Below are 13,497 nucleotides of genomic sequence, written 5' to 3'. Positions count from 1 at the left end.
TATCTTCATCTTTTTTTGAGGAGGGATTTCAGGTTGGACTTGAAATTGAACTTGACTCCTGTAGCTTGGGGCATGTAACATAAACTCCCTTGGTGGCTTCCTTAATTCCAGATCACACTCCCAACCCACTCCTCTGGGGCGGAAATCCCAACTGAGACCCAAAGAAAGAAGTCAGCAGATCCCAGCCCAGTGGCTCCCTGCCTCCTCTGGCCTGACCTAGCCTCCCAGGCTAGCCCAGTAACCCTCCTGGCCACAGGGCCACTCACAGGGGATCTTGTTGATCTCGTTGAAGAATTTCTCCTTCAGCTTGGCAAACATGTCTTCTTGGCTCTCCCCAGTACCCGTGCTCTCCGTAGAGTTGTCGGCAGGCGCGATGGGCGCAAGGGGCATTGTGGCAGTGGTGGTGGCCGGAGCCACATTGGGCTCCTGGTTCCTCTTGAAGATGTTTCTCATGGTGGCAGAGGGGATAGCTAGGGGGGTGAGAGGAAGAGAGCAGGGTAAATATCCCAGAAGCTCTGCACAAAGGACTGGGCAGTGTTTCCAAGCTAAAGGCTAAGAATGCATCTCCCCCTCTGTAGTGCATAGTGTTCACAACGTGCAGAGACACAGCCACAGTAAGGTAGTGTGGACATGCTGAACTGTGACAGGTACCTGCTGGATGTGAGCCACTAAACCCAAACAATCCGAGGCTCTTTTGGTGTTCTTGTTTGTTTTGTTTACATTCGTCTCACTTAACAACTGGGGAAACAGGCTGAGGGATTAAACTGTCCTGAGGCCACTCAGCTACCAGCAGGGACCCAGCCTGACAGACTCTGGCTCCTGAAGCCTAAGCAGCTCTCCTGTGTCCTTCACTTCTAGCCTCCCACAGCTCTGGGAAGGAGCAAAGCTCTCTCGGAGGTCCACCTCGGTGCTCCCTGACTTCCACAACACTCAACCAACACTCTGCCTGTCTCCATGACACAGGGACGTTCCCAGTCCCTTTCCTTTCTGTACTGGCCTCCGGCTTTGCTCTGGACCTTTTCAGACCTACGTCTCTAGCCCCGCTCCTCCCAACAGCCCAAGAGCAAAGAGGTGGTATTCACTGATGCTGGGAAACCAGAGGAGAGGGGAAGAAAGACAGAGGCAGAGATGTGGGGGACCCAACAATCCCACCAACCAGAGAACTAAGATCCTTGGCGTACTTTGTGCCCGTATCCATTCTGTCTTATGTGTCTAGGCCATATCATACATAAGTTGGCATCCTGCTTTATCTTTTCCTTTATGAGTCTATTTCGTCTTTGTCACTAAGTGGCTAAATAACCTCCTACTGTATGTACATGGTGGTACCATGAGGTTTTCACTCCATTAGTAAAAGAATTTCTGTGCTATGTGGCTGGAGGACGAGTTAAATGGTAGCGCTCGCTTAGCGTGTGCTTGCCCAAGTTCTGTACTCAGCACCACTATACAGACACACACGTATTTGTATAATATATGTGAGATATATATATAATATACATTTAATATATATAAAACTATGCACTATGTATTACATATGTATATATACATATATTGCATCTATGTGTAGCTATAACCACATATCTATACGCATACATCTATAGCAAGACAAGCACAAACGTGGTGTTCATTTAAAGCTGTGCTCTTTCGAGCTCCCAAACTCTCCCCTGTTCTCTGTGCACTGACACTATTCTCCTTCTCACAGGGTTGAGCCTCTTCAACTCACGTCCAGACAGGACAGGGCTGTGCTGTGTTCACACTAGCTGCTTCTGTGTCCCATATGCACCTTCCTAAGATACACAGTCTTTACATCTGGCTCATTTGCTTTTCCTGTTTGTCATTATGACCTGCATTTCCCTACTGTCTGGTGGGCAGCTGGACACCACTCATCAGCCATTAGATATGTATGTATGCATGTAGGCATGTATGTATATGAGTACACTGTCACTGTCTTCAGACACACCAGAAGAGGGCATTGGATCCCATTACAGATGGTTGTGAGCTACCATGTGGTTGCTGGGAATTGAACTCAGGACCTCTGGAAGAGCAGCTGGTGCTCTTAACCGCTGAGCCATCTCTCCAGCCCTAATTATTTTCTTTAAGAAAATGTCCATTCAAATTCTTTACCAATTAAAAAAAAATCTTTTATTTTTATTGGGCAGGGCACGCATGTGCCACCGTGTAACCGCGGAGATCAGAGGACAACTTGAGGAGATCTATTTTCTCCTTTTAAATATCTGTCTTTTTATTGTTGAATCATGTCCTTCACAGATTCTGGATTTCAGTTTCCTGTCAGATAGGGCGTTATGGTTTGACAGGTTGCATTCCCTACCCGTACTGCTGCAGGAGACAGCGGTAGTGTCTCCTCCGCACCGAGAACAAGGGGAGTGTCAGACACATGACTTACAAAACAATTCTTTAACCTGAGGGTTGTCTTTCTAATTTTTTTGTGATGAACTTTACAATACAAAAGTCTTCAATTTTGATGAAGTCTGTTTCTTTGATTGCTTACTTTCAGTGGCATGGCTAAGAGCCAGTCACACAGCTAATGTCACCAAGATTTATCTTAGATTTTTCCATTATAAATTTAGCTCTCGCATTAAGGTCTACAGCCACGTTGGGTGGTGGGTATCTGTGATGTGGAAGGAAGGGGTCGTGTGACTGTCCATTTGACACAGCAAACAACATCTGCATGTACAGTTCTGGCCACATGTAACAAACAAAGCAGAGCATGCTTGAGAAATGCCCATGATATACAAATATTGAAAAGGCAGTGCTATATAAATGCCCTAAATACACGACACTGGACAATCTGTCATTCCCAACTCACTAGCCTGCTTCCACCTTTAGCCGGGCCTTTTTCCTCTCTTAGTAAACTGGCTCCATTTCTATTTCTATGTGTCCCTTGTCTAATTTATTGTTCTGGGTCCCAAGATCCTAAAGTCTCAGCAGCTAAGCCCTGGACTCAGATCCGTATCTGAATCAGCTAGCAAGCCGGCCAGGGGGTAAGACAGGTGGTGTTTCTCCTTCCTTCATTTCTTCCTTCCTTCCTTCCTTTCCTTCCTTCCTTGCCCAGAGCACTCAGAAGTAGGCAAGCTCCCACAGAAGGTAGTGTGGGGGTACCTGTCCCTTCCTGTCTTTTTCCCATAGCCCATATGGCCAAGGGCCAATGATGTGTCTGGCCCTCCTCCCTCACCCTCCCGGGATGTAAGTCAAGGCAATGATGCACACAATGGGTGTCGACTGTATAGCAGAGCGGCTTTCAAATTGGCTGAATCTGGGAAATTCCTGGAGTTGGCCGCTGACCACATGGTCACTGATCACATGGGTGAGCCAACAGGGAACAGTCATGCTGGTGCTAATGAGACCACACCACACTCCCACGTTCCTGTGCTGTTGACAGTCACTCGGTCTCCTCTATCCTTCCTTCCTTCCACCTTCCCCAGCACCCACCAAGATGACAGGAATGGTGTGCAGGGCTCTGGACCAGGTGCTGCAGCGGCTCTTGCCCAGCCTCCTATACCACAGACATAGTCCCTCAGAGACCCGCATGGACTCTGTCTCCCTTAGGGTCCTAAAGCCAGCCACGTGTTGACTCCCAGGGATCTCTTCATTAACTCTGCCTGCCCACATCACTACATCAATGCTTTGTTTATTTCTTCCTTATTCCCTAACTGCATTCAATTCCTCCGTGTTCCTTTACTGCAGATTGTTCCCAAGAATACTGAGATCATTCCCCGGGTGACAAGACAGGGGAGGTCTAAAGGAGGTGGGGAGAGCTACCCATTTGCACTTCTAACCTCGGTGACAATTTAAAACTACATTAAAAAGCCAAGGCCATTTATAAAACTCAGTGTCTTCCCTGAGAGAGCAGCCCAACAGCTTGAGAATGGTCTTGGTTGCTCCCCACTTCTTGAGAGAATCATCTTAATTCACCCAGAGAAAAGAAGTCACCCACAGGCATCACAGCGGGGACTGGACCACGGGACTCAGTTCTAAGAGAGACAACGTAAGCATAGGTTCGGACCCTGACTCGGGAGCAAGTAAGTGTGAGGAGCTGATAGACCCAAACCAGAGCTTCCTGTTGTTCTCAGATCATGACGGAAGACAGACGTCCTTAAGGCCTTGGAGTGGACACGAGGAAGGCCTCTCCCAGAGGCCCCCAACGCTTGTCTCTTCACCTAACCCTGTCCCTTGGACCCCGTGTGACTGCTCAGCCTCATGTATTGGGATAAGGTTTATCCTGAAAACACAAAGGGAAAGGAACTGGTTTTTTTTCCTGTAATCCTATCTGGCCTCAGTATAAGCTGGGTGATGGAAAATTCAGATAAAGATGGGAAATTAAAGATAACATCATCCTGCAGTTGGACAGGTTTCGTAAGAACAGACAGAAAGGATAGGAAGCCTCCCATGTCTCTATGAGCATAGGGGGAGGTGCAAAGAGAAAGGGCAATGTCTGAGGCCTGCGTACATTCTGCTAGTGTCCAAAGCCCACTTCTTAAATGGTGGGCAACAGGACTCGGGTAACATGCTCTGTTCCACTACTTGGCAGAGCTTCAGGCCGCCTCCATATCCTCTTACTCAGTCCATCTTTCCTGAAAAGGAGGAAGGAGGACTGTGGGACACGGCAAAAGGAGGACTGTGAGACACAGCAGAGGGGGGAGGACTGTAGGACATGGCAGAGGGAGGAGGATTGTGGAACACAGCAGAGGGGGGAGCACTGTGGGACACGGCAGAGGGAGGACTGTGAGACACAGCAGAGGGGGGAGAACTGTGGGACATGGCAGAGGGAGGAGGACTGTGGGACACAGCAGAGGGGGGAGCACTGTGGGACACGGCAGAGGGAGCACTGTGAGACACAGCAGAGGGAGGACTGTGAGACACAGCAGAGGGAGGAAGACACTTGCCTTCCTCCTCCTGCTCTCCCAGGGGTACAACAGAGTTTCTCATGCCAGGCAGGCCTATTGCTCTTTCCATTTTTACTGCCCAAGTGAATAGCTTAGCCCGGAACTTTATCTTCATACCTATACATTCAGCATCTGGGCGCTGCCTTCTCGGTGCTCACACTGAGTGTGGCCTGGAGGAGGGGTCCTGACGTGACAATCTCACGGGACAGAACTGAAGGTACCAGACAAAAGACAGACAGACAGACAGACAGACAAAAGACAGAATTATGGATGCCCGGAGAGTCAGCCTCTTTCCCTCCAAAGACAGGGGGGAAAAACCTTCTTACTTCACTAACACAGTTGTGTCAAGTGTGCTCACAGTTGTCTCCATGTCACTCTTGTATGTCATTGTCTCTAGAAACCCTCCCCCAACTCAGCTGGGGAACAAAACCTGTAGCTACATCAGATTTTTTTCTATTCTTTCATGCACACTAAATTTCCTTTCTATTTTCTCTTTGGCATGCCTATTTTAAAACTGTATGTGCCTGTGTATAAATATGAGTATTTGTGGACTATGTTAAAAGGCCTAATAGAGGCTCCCTGTCTTAAAAATATAGGCATTCTCGGGCTGGTGAGATGGCTCAGTGGGTAAGAGCACCCGACTGCTCTTCCGAAGGTCCAGAGTTCAAATCCCAGCAACCACATGGTGGCTCATAACCATCCGTAACAAGATCTGACTCCCGCTTCTAGAGTGTCTGAAGACAGTTACAGTGTACTTACATATAATAAATAAATAAATCTTTAAAAAAATATATAGGCATTCTTAACTTCTTAAAATGTCTTAGTGGTGCTAGAGAGATGGCTCAGAGGTTAAGAGCACTGACTGCTCTTCCAGAGATCCTGAGTTCAATTCCTAGCAACCTCATGGTGGCTCATAACCATCTGTAATGGGACCTAATACCCTTTTCTGGTGTGTCTGAAGACAGCAACAGTGTACTCACATACATAAAATAAATAAATAAGTCTAAAAAAAACCAAAATGTATTAGCATGGTATCTTTGGATCTACTGAACATCTCATAAAGCTTTTTAAAGTGTAGCATCTGTCTGTCTGTCTGTCTGGTGGGGTTCTCATGTGTCACAGCGCACATGTGGAGGTCAGAGGACAAGTTGAAACACTCAGCTCTCTCTCTCTACTGTGTGTGTTCCAGGTTGAACCCAGGTCACCAGGCTTGACCACAAGCCCCGCTATCCCCGACACATCGAACCAGCCTCTCAGAAGACTTTAAAACGCTATTAGCTTACATAAAATAATATTCACCGGTGTCATAAGATAAAAAGCTCCATGAAATGTTATATTGGATACATAGATTTCCTTCAAAAATGGGTAAAATGTTTACCAAAGATCTTTACATTAAATTCCCCTTTCACAATGAAAATTATAGGCAGGGCAATCCAAATCAGCAGTAAATTAAAGCCTGGGTATGTTCACTCCAAATGCAATAAAATGGCTGTTATTAAATCTTAAAGTAAAACTAATGCCTACAATTTAAGGTACATTTTAACTTACTTTTCTGACATTAATATATAAAAGATATTGCCTGATCACCTGTGCTTTCCCCTTCTGAAATCAGGCCTTTCAAGGCTCTTGTCTTATTCAATTAAAATAATAATAATAATAATAATAATAATAATTTCAGAACCTAGCCTTGGTGCCGGCTCACCCTCCTGAAGCCCCATGACCAATCATGTTAGGTCTGTACCTTTAAAACTACAAGCCTTCTATTTTATTTATACTGAAAGTCATTTCTCTAAAAGTCTAGATTTGGGGTAAAGGATTGCTTATGCTATGAAAAATGACCTGATTTATTTGAACCTAAAGCTGACAAAAGTTAAAGTGGTTGGCATTTTAAGAGTCTGCCTTGTCTTTACATGTGTATCTGCATGCTGGGGCATGTGCTAGCGTTTTTATATTGCTCCTGTGGTCCATAAACCAAAGGCGTTGATGGCCCAAGTTCCTTTTAGTCTATAATGTAACTAAGATTGTAAAATAAAAAGCCAAGGGCATATTTAACTAAGCAGTCTCAGTCAGGTGTAATTCAGTTGATACAGTCACTGCTCTGAAGTCTCTATTGTCTGAGTGAGTAACCTGGCTTTCAGAATACAAGCACACCCAATCCAGGGCACAGCCTCTTCAAGGGCGGGGCTCTATAGGCTCTGCTGGTCTGGCATGCCCAAAGGGGAACAATGAATTATGTGCTTTCAGCTTTCCCTGGTAATGAAGAAGTACACACCCGCAGACGCACACATGTAGACCGCAGGAAAGGGGTAGGCACTAAACAAAAGCAGAAAGCCAGAACTGTATCCTGATTTGTAGCTTTGTGAGCCCAAGTAAGAAATGAATTAAAAAAAAAACAAATGCAGTTCCTAAATGCTTAAATCTTTAACAAATGAGTTCATTTAAATTTGTTGGTTAAAAAACATACATGTATTATCTCCATGGCTGCTATAAATGTTTTGCCTTTATTTCAAATATAGCTTTCTGGGTTTCATTAAAATACAAAGTAGTTTCATTAAGAATGTTTTCTAAATTTTGCAAAGAAAAATAAAACAAACAAAAAACTGAAAAGGAGATACACAGGGGAGGGTGAGTCACCTAGTACTTAGGGTATATGACAGATCCTTCAGAAATCCACTACTTGGTACGCTTATTTTAAAAAAATTTTAAAGGAGTTTGAGAACGGATACCCTCCCTATATAGGTGGACAGTGCTTCCCCCAAAAGACATGGTTGTTTAATGAAAATCTTGGTGCCAAGCATGGGATGTCTCCCTAGGTATTGTTAATCAGGAAGGTCTACAAAGCTTGTGGAAGTAACCAATCAATGTCTGAGGCGCACTCCACAAGATCTAACTCATACCCAACATTGCTTGGATGACCAAAAAACAGAGAACATTGGGCAAAACCAAATACTGCTGGTCTCTTTCAAAGGTTGTAATAAAATAACTCCTAATGGTATTGCGCTATACTCACAGATCAGTGCCTGATTCAGCCAGCATCAGAGAAGCATCCTCCTGCAGCAGATGGGAAAAAACACAGAGCCCTGCCTCACAGCCCTCACAGGCGATCTTTGGGTCACCGGGTCACACCATGTCATTCACAGGCAATTCTGAAGCCAATGGCCATGGCCTTCCCATGTCACCAGAGCACGGGAGACAGGTAGCATCCACAGGTCTTTCCTCATCTATGGACTGAACTACTCCAGAAGACAGCAGCCAAGTCCAGGGACATCACCCAAAAACAGACTGGAGAAAACTGAAGCCAGGAGGTTATGAGACCCACCCGCCCGCCCTCCCTCTCCTGTCTCAGGCTCTGGAGTCAGACCAGCACTTCAGTCAGTGACCGGGGTAGTTTCTTTCCCTTCCCTAGGCACCAGGCTTCTGAACCATGGGAGGCAGCTATGACACCCAGTGTGGGTTGAGGCTGGTATTAGCCTGACTGATGCTGGATAACTATAATCTCAAGTTGGCAGCCAACTGGTAATCCTCCTGCCTCAGTCTTCCAAGTGCTGGGATTACAAGCAAGCATCACTTGCTTTTTGTTTATATTATGATTACAACCTCGTACCAGCCTTTGGAGCCATGTGCCAGGATGGGCCCTCGCCCCTGCCTCTCCTGCAGGTCTCCCAATCCAGTCACAACAGATTCCCTGCATATCCCAAACATGCCAGATACCACCTCAGGCCTTACAGCTGTTCCTTCTCCAAAAACCCACTCTTTCCCGCCCAGGTCTACATAGCTCACGTCCTCAGAGGACTGCGTTTAAAACAGCATCCCTGCCCAACTGTGGCAGCTCATGCTTCCTTCTCAGACTTCATTTCACCACCTGCTCACCAGAGATACTTCATTTTACCAACTGCATCTGTCCATCTCCATTCCCTAGAGTTCAAGATTCACAAACTCTCTGGAGTTTAGACTAACACTCAGTAGGTGTTCAGTAAATAAGTGACAAGACTGAATGGTGGCGTTTCTACCCATTGGGTCCACAGTTGCTCTCCTCCGATATCTCGGTGTGAGCGGCTTACAGACCACTTCGACGGCACTTCAGAAAACCACCTCCCTCTTGCCTTTAGATAAGAGCAGAGATGGGCAGATCTCCACAGATCTCCAGAAGCTAGGAGAGAAGAGGCTGAAGACATAAGAAAAAGAGGGCCAGAGAGGGAAGCGACAGGCCAAGGCTATGTGGGTGATTGGCGGCAGAATCTGTCTCTGGCTCCCTAGTCCTAGCTCCTAACTGCACCCTGCCTCACACCACTGCACCCTCCAGCTTCGGCATCCTCTGAGATGCAGGACTCCTGTGGTCCAGCAAGGATCACAAAGCAGCCAGCTGAGCAGTTGAAGATGATAAATGAATCCGGCTTCAGGTGCTCCCAGACCAGAGGAGCTTCTGCCGGTTGGAATCACCTGACCAGGGAAGCATGAAATGGCCCCATTAGGTGGAGGAGGCCGAAGCTGCTCCAGAGGAGACGGGCTGAGAAGCGTACAGGGCCTGGGGTCAAGGCCTGGAGAGGGAAGACCAAGGAAATAGATGCTTAGGTAAAAACGGGTTGGGGAAGGGTCTCCCAGGCACGGTCACCTTTGTGGCCCTGGAGACTGGCTGGCATGCACATGCCCTTTGGTACCTGCCGCAGCAGGCCAGCAGGCTGCAATATTACCCGGCAATGTGCATTGCAACTTCACTCCAATGTCCTCTATACAGGGGGTTAGGGGAGTTTACCTGGACACTGATGTTGATGTAATTTTTAAATGCCTGCCAGAAAAGCAGAGGCCAAGAGAAGCGGGGAGTGAGGGAACCACCCAGGAAGCTGTGGCAGTGGCAGGACACCATGGCAACAACAGGCTTAGTGACCAGGATATGCATGGTTTGCTAGTGCTGCTGGCAGACAGGTGAGTGGCAGCCTGCCCAAGGTCACACTTTGGGTTCAGCAGAACAGCAATTGGAGCCTAAATCTGCCTTTCCACTCTGTTAGGTGTAAGGCTCGGGGGGGGGGGGGGGGAGCTGTGGGCCATGGGGCAACTGTGCCAGAGAAACAAGTGCACTCACACGAGGACTAAACAGAAGAGAAGGTCCAAAAGGCCTCCTCCCTCCTCTGGCCACAATGCATAGGGTAGCCATGGCCCCTGGCTGGGCTCCACTGAGCAGGTCGGCAGAGCCTGCATCCTGGCAGGGACTGGAACAGCAGGGGTCCCTGACCACTTGATATCCATGGGGTCTTCTCCCTCTGTCTGGTAACTAGTGTGGCATGAGGTGAACGGATTGGGGAACAGGTGACCACCCGGTAGAAGAGTTCTTTCATCTGTCTGTTCCTCGGTCTGTGGAGCAAGCCAACAGGAAGTTGCCTCTTAGGACAAGAAGCAGGACAGTGGATGGGCAGAGAAGCAAGCCTAGGAAATTCCAAGATGGTGGACGGGGCCCTCCTCCACCTTACCTCATCAGTGGCCCCTGTCTGTCGACTCTCTGTTACCCTTAGACTTGGAGAGAGCAGTTAGGTGGGCATGAAACGATCTTGCTGCGTTCACACTCTGCTCTGAGCGCGTCTAGGAAGGTCCAGGGGCAGAGGTGAAGCCTCCTGAGAAAGTCACTCACTCGTGTGGGACCATCACAGCAGGCTCCCTTCCATCCAAGGACATGGAATAATCTTTACAGAGATAGGATCACACCATGGCGCAAAGGGGAGGGGCATCTCTGGAAGGCAGGATAGCACCGGCTGCCCCTACCCCTGAGGAGAGCAGAGGAACGGAGCCGTGGAAACGGTCCCTTTTATGTCTCTACCTTTTGAGGTTTTGAATCCAATAATAACAACGCATCTGCGTAGAATCATTCCTTACAGACCCTGGAGCGTGGGACCCACCTTCCGAGAGAACAATAAATAGGCCTCACACAGAGAGGCCTTATAGCTGGAAATGTTACCAGGGCCGCTCTCGCCCACAAGGGCCCCATCTCCCTCTGCCTTGCAGTCGGCTTGCGCCCTAGAGTCCCGCCCCCTAGAGTCCCACCCCCTAGAGTCCCACCCCCTAGAGTCCCGCCCTATCCTGCAGCCTGGGTGGGGGGGGCTCCTTCCACATCTGACTATTGGCAGGAGGCTCTGATGCCCCGCACTAGTCAAAAGCGTTTATGTGTGTGCATGTGTGTGTGCTCGCGCGCATACACACACACCTGCCACCTCTGCCAATTAAATACGACGTGGGGACCGTGGACTTGTGCGGATTATCCGCTCAGCTCTGGCCTTGATGAAGGCGGATGCGGAAGAGGGAGTAGATGCCGCTTGTTTAATCTTTTCTAACACTGTGTTTGCAGAAGGCCAAGTAATGACACGGAAACCGGTTAGCCAGAAGGGTGACTGCCGGTGATGCCAGGCTCAAGTGATCGATATTCAAGGATAAATTCACAACTTTATGTGTGCACCAAAGCTCCAGTCCAACATTTGGCTCCTGGTTGGGGGGGGGGGGCAGAGAATAATGTTTTAATGAGTTCATTTTCCAGCTCACATTGAAAATAAATCACCCATTTCTTTGAGCTGCTTGTGCATGCCGGCCTGGTGCACCTTCCCAGGTCAGTCCACACGTCCTTCTGCCTTAGAACAGGCTGTCACACCTCACACAGAGAAACAGGGTCTGTTTTTGATCAGACTTGGGGAAGCTGTCCACCCCAGGGTCCTCAGAATGGGACAGACCTTCTGAGAGTCTAACCCCCATCTCTCCTGCTGCAGCAATAACTCACTTTCCTTCCTTTACATCTAGGCCGAGATTGGTAAGTCTCAGGCCACCTGAGAGATGGCCTGAAGCCAAAGGCTGCGGGCTGAGGCTGAGGATCTGACGGCTGGGACTGAGCCCTGCTGTATGTTCGATTGCAGTGTGTGACCTTGGGCAGGGTTGTCAGCCTCCCTGGGCCTTAGCCCTTGCACAGCCCTGAGCGAAGGTTACCCACCCTGCTCTGCTCCTGAAGGGCAGCGGTGGTCACCAAGGCTCAGAGCTCTCAACCCACACCCAGGGCCTGAGCACTGAGGAGCCTCTCAGATCTTGCATGGCCAAGCCTGCCTTTTGGAGACAACCAAACTGAAGCCAGAACATTCCCCCAGTCGGACGTATCACATGGCTGACAACAGCAGTCACCTCTGGACTCCCTGCCCCTTCCACGTCCCACCAAGCCCTACCAGTGGGGGATAACTACTGGTAACCCTGTACACCTGGCTAGCTAACCATCAGCCCCCATTACATCACTCCTCTTTACCCCTCAAGCGAGGGCCTCGGCTTGACTAGACAGAGTGGAAAAGCCACCACTTTAAGGACAGGAACGAGGCTTCCTTGTCAGCCAAGGCACTAAAGTTGCTGGACCAGTGGCCAACCGGGTCACCTGACCTCAGCTGCCTCACACACACACACACACACACACACACACAGATTTGGGCGCACACATCCTGCCATGCATGAAGCACACTGCGCCTTCCACCTGCCCTGCTATCCTTCACACCAGAGGCTCCTCTTCAGTTCAGAGGGAACACTCCTCCTCTCTGACCACACAAGCACCACACAAGCACCTTGCTCAGCATCTCAGGCTTTCAGAAGGGTGTGTGTTGTGTAAACACGGAATGTGCGAGGTGTCACGTGCCGCCATATGGACATGGAATGTAAGAGTGTGGTGTGAGGAAATGGGTTATATGTGAACCCATAGCATGTAGTGGGGAATAGGAATATGTGTTATGTATGTAGCAGGTAGTAGGACATGGGGACATAGAACTGTGGTGTGTGGTATGTGCAGTAAGTAGTGATGTGGGTGGCAAGAATCTGAGGCATATGGTGGGTGGAATATACTGGACATAGTGGGCATGTGCATAGTATGTATATAAGTATGTATGTATTGCAGGTTATAGGTGTATGAAGTTTAACGTATGGTGGAAAGCCAGGTGCATGTAGTTATTGGGGGTGGGGCACAGAGGTAGGGTTGTGTGTGGCAGGTAGAGGAGTGGTAGGCAGGGTGTATGGTGTGGGTGGGCTATGAGTGACAGGCAGTGGTGTATATACGGTACAATGTGTGTTGCGTCATCAGCTTATATGCTGCTGTGCGGTAAGTAGGGTCTATGTGGCGTGGTATACATGACGGTGTTCTGGAGGTTATATAGTGTCTGTGATGGGTAGGGGTTTGTGGGGGTGAGGGGGGGATGATACATGACACAGGGAAGCTCATAAAGGCACACGGTACGATGGATGTGTTATGTATCATGGATGTGGGGTAGGGGTATATTTATGGCATGGTGGGTACGTCTACTTGGCAGGGAGTAACAACGTGTAAGTAGAGAATAGCCTCAAAAGCAGGGACTGTGGCCAGGTGACAGGGACTGTGGCCAGGTGACAGGAACTGAAGCTGGGTGACAGAGACTGTGGCCAGGTGGCAAGGACAGTGGCCGGGTGACAGGGACTCTGGTTGGGTGACAGGGACTGTAGCCGGGTGATAGGGACTGTGGCCAGGTGACAGGGACTGTGGCCAGGTGACAGGGACTGTGGCAGGTGACAGGGACTGTGGCCAGGTGACGAGAACTGAAGCTGGGTGACAGAGACTGTG

At 48.8% G+C, this 13,497-nt stretch overlaps 1 protein-coding gene across 2 annotated transcripts in view; it reads right to left on the bottom strand.

The window, feature by feature from the left end:
• The window catches only part of Syt2 (synaptotagmin 2), a 107,446-nt gene that overhangs the window by 11,713 nt on the left and 82,236 nt on the right, over positions 1-13,497 (bottom strand). For both annotated transcript variants that reach the window (XM_021198740.2, XM_029539302.1), the window contains exon 2: positions 267-470. In XM_021198740.2, coding sequence (XP_021054399.1) covers positions 267-453 — 187 coding nt within the window. In that variant the 5' untranslated portion in view covers positions 454-470. The remainder of the gene's footprint in view (positions 1-266; positions 471-13,497) is intronic.

Source organism: Mus pahari, chromosome 5 (assembly GCF_900095145.1).
Source record: "Mus pahari chromosome 5, PAHARI_EIJ_v1.1, whole genome shotgun sequence".
In the NCBI taxonomy this organism is placed as follows: Eukaryota; Metazoa; Chordata; class Mammalia; order Rodentia; family Muridae; genus Mus; species Mus pahari.
Note: the sequence above shows the minus strand (reverse complement) of the source record. Positions and strands in the feature narration are given on the sequence as shown.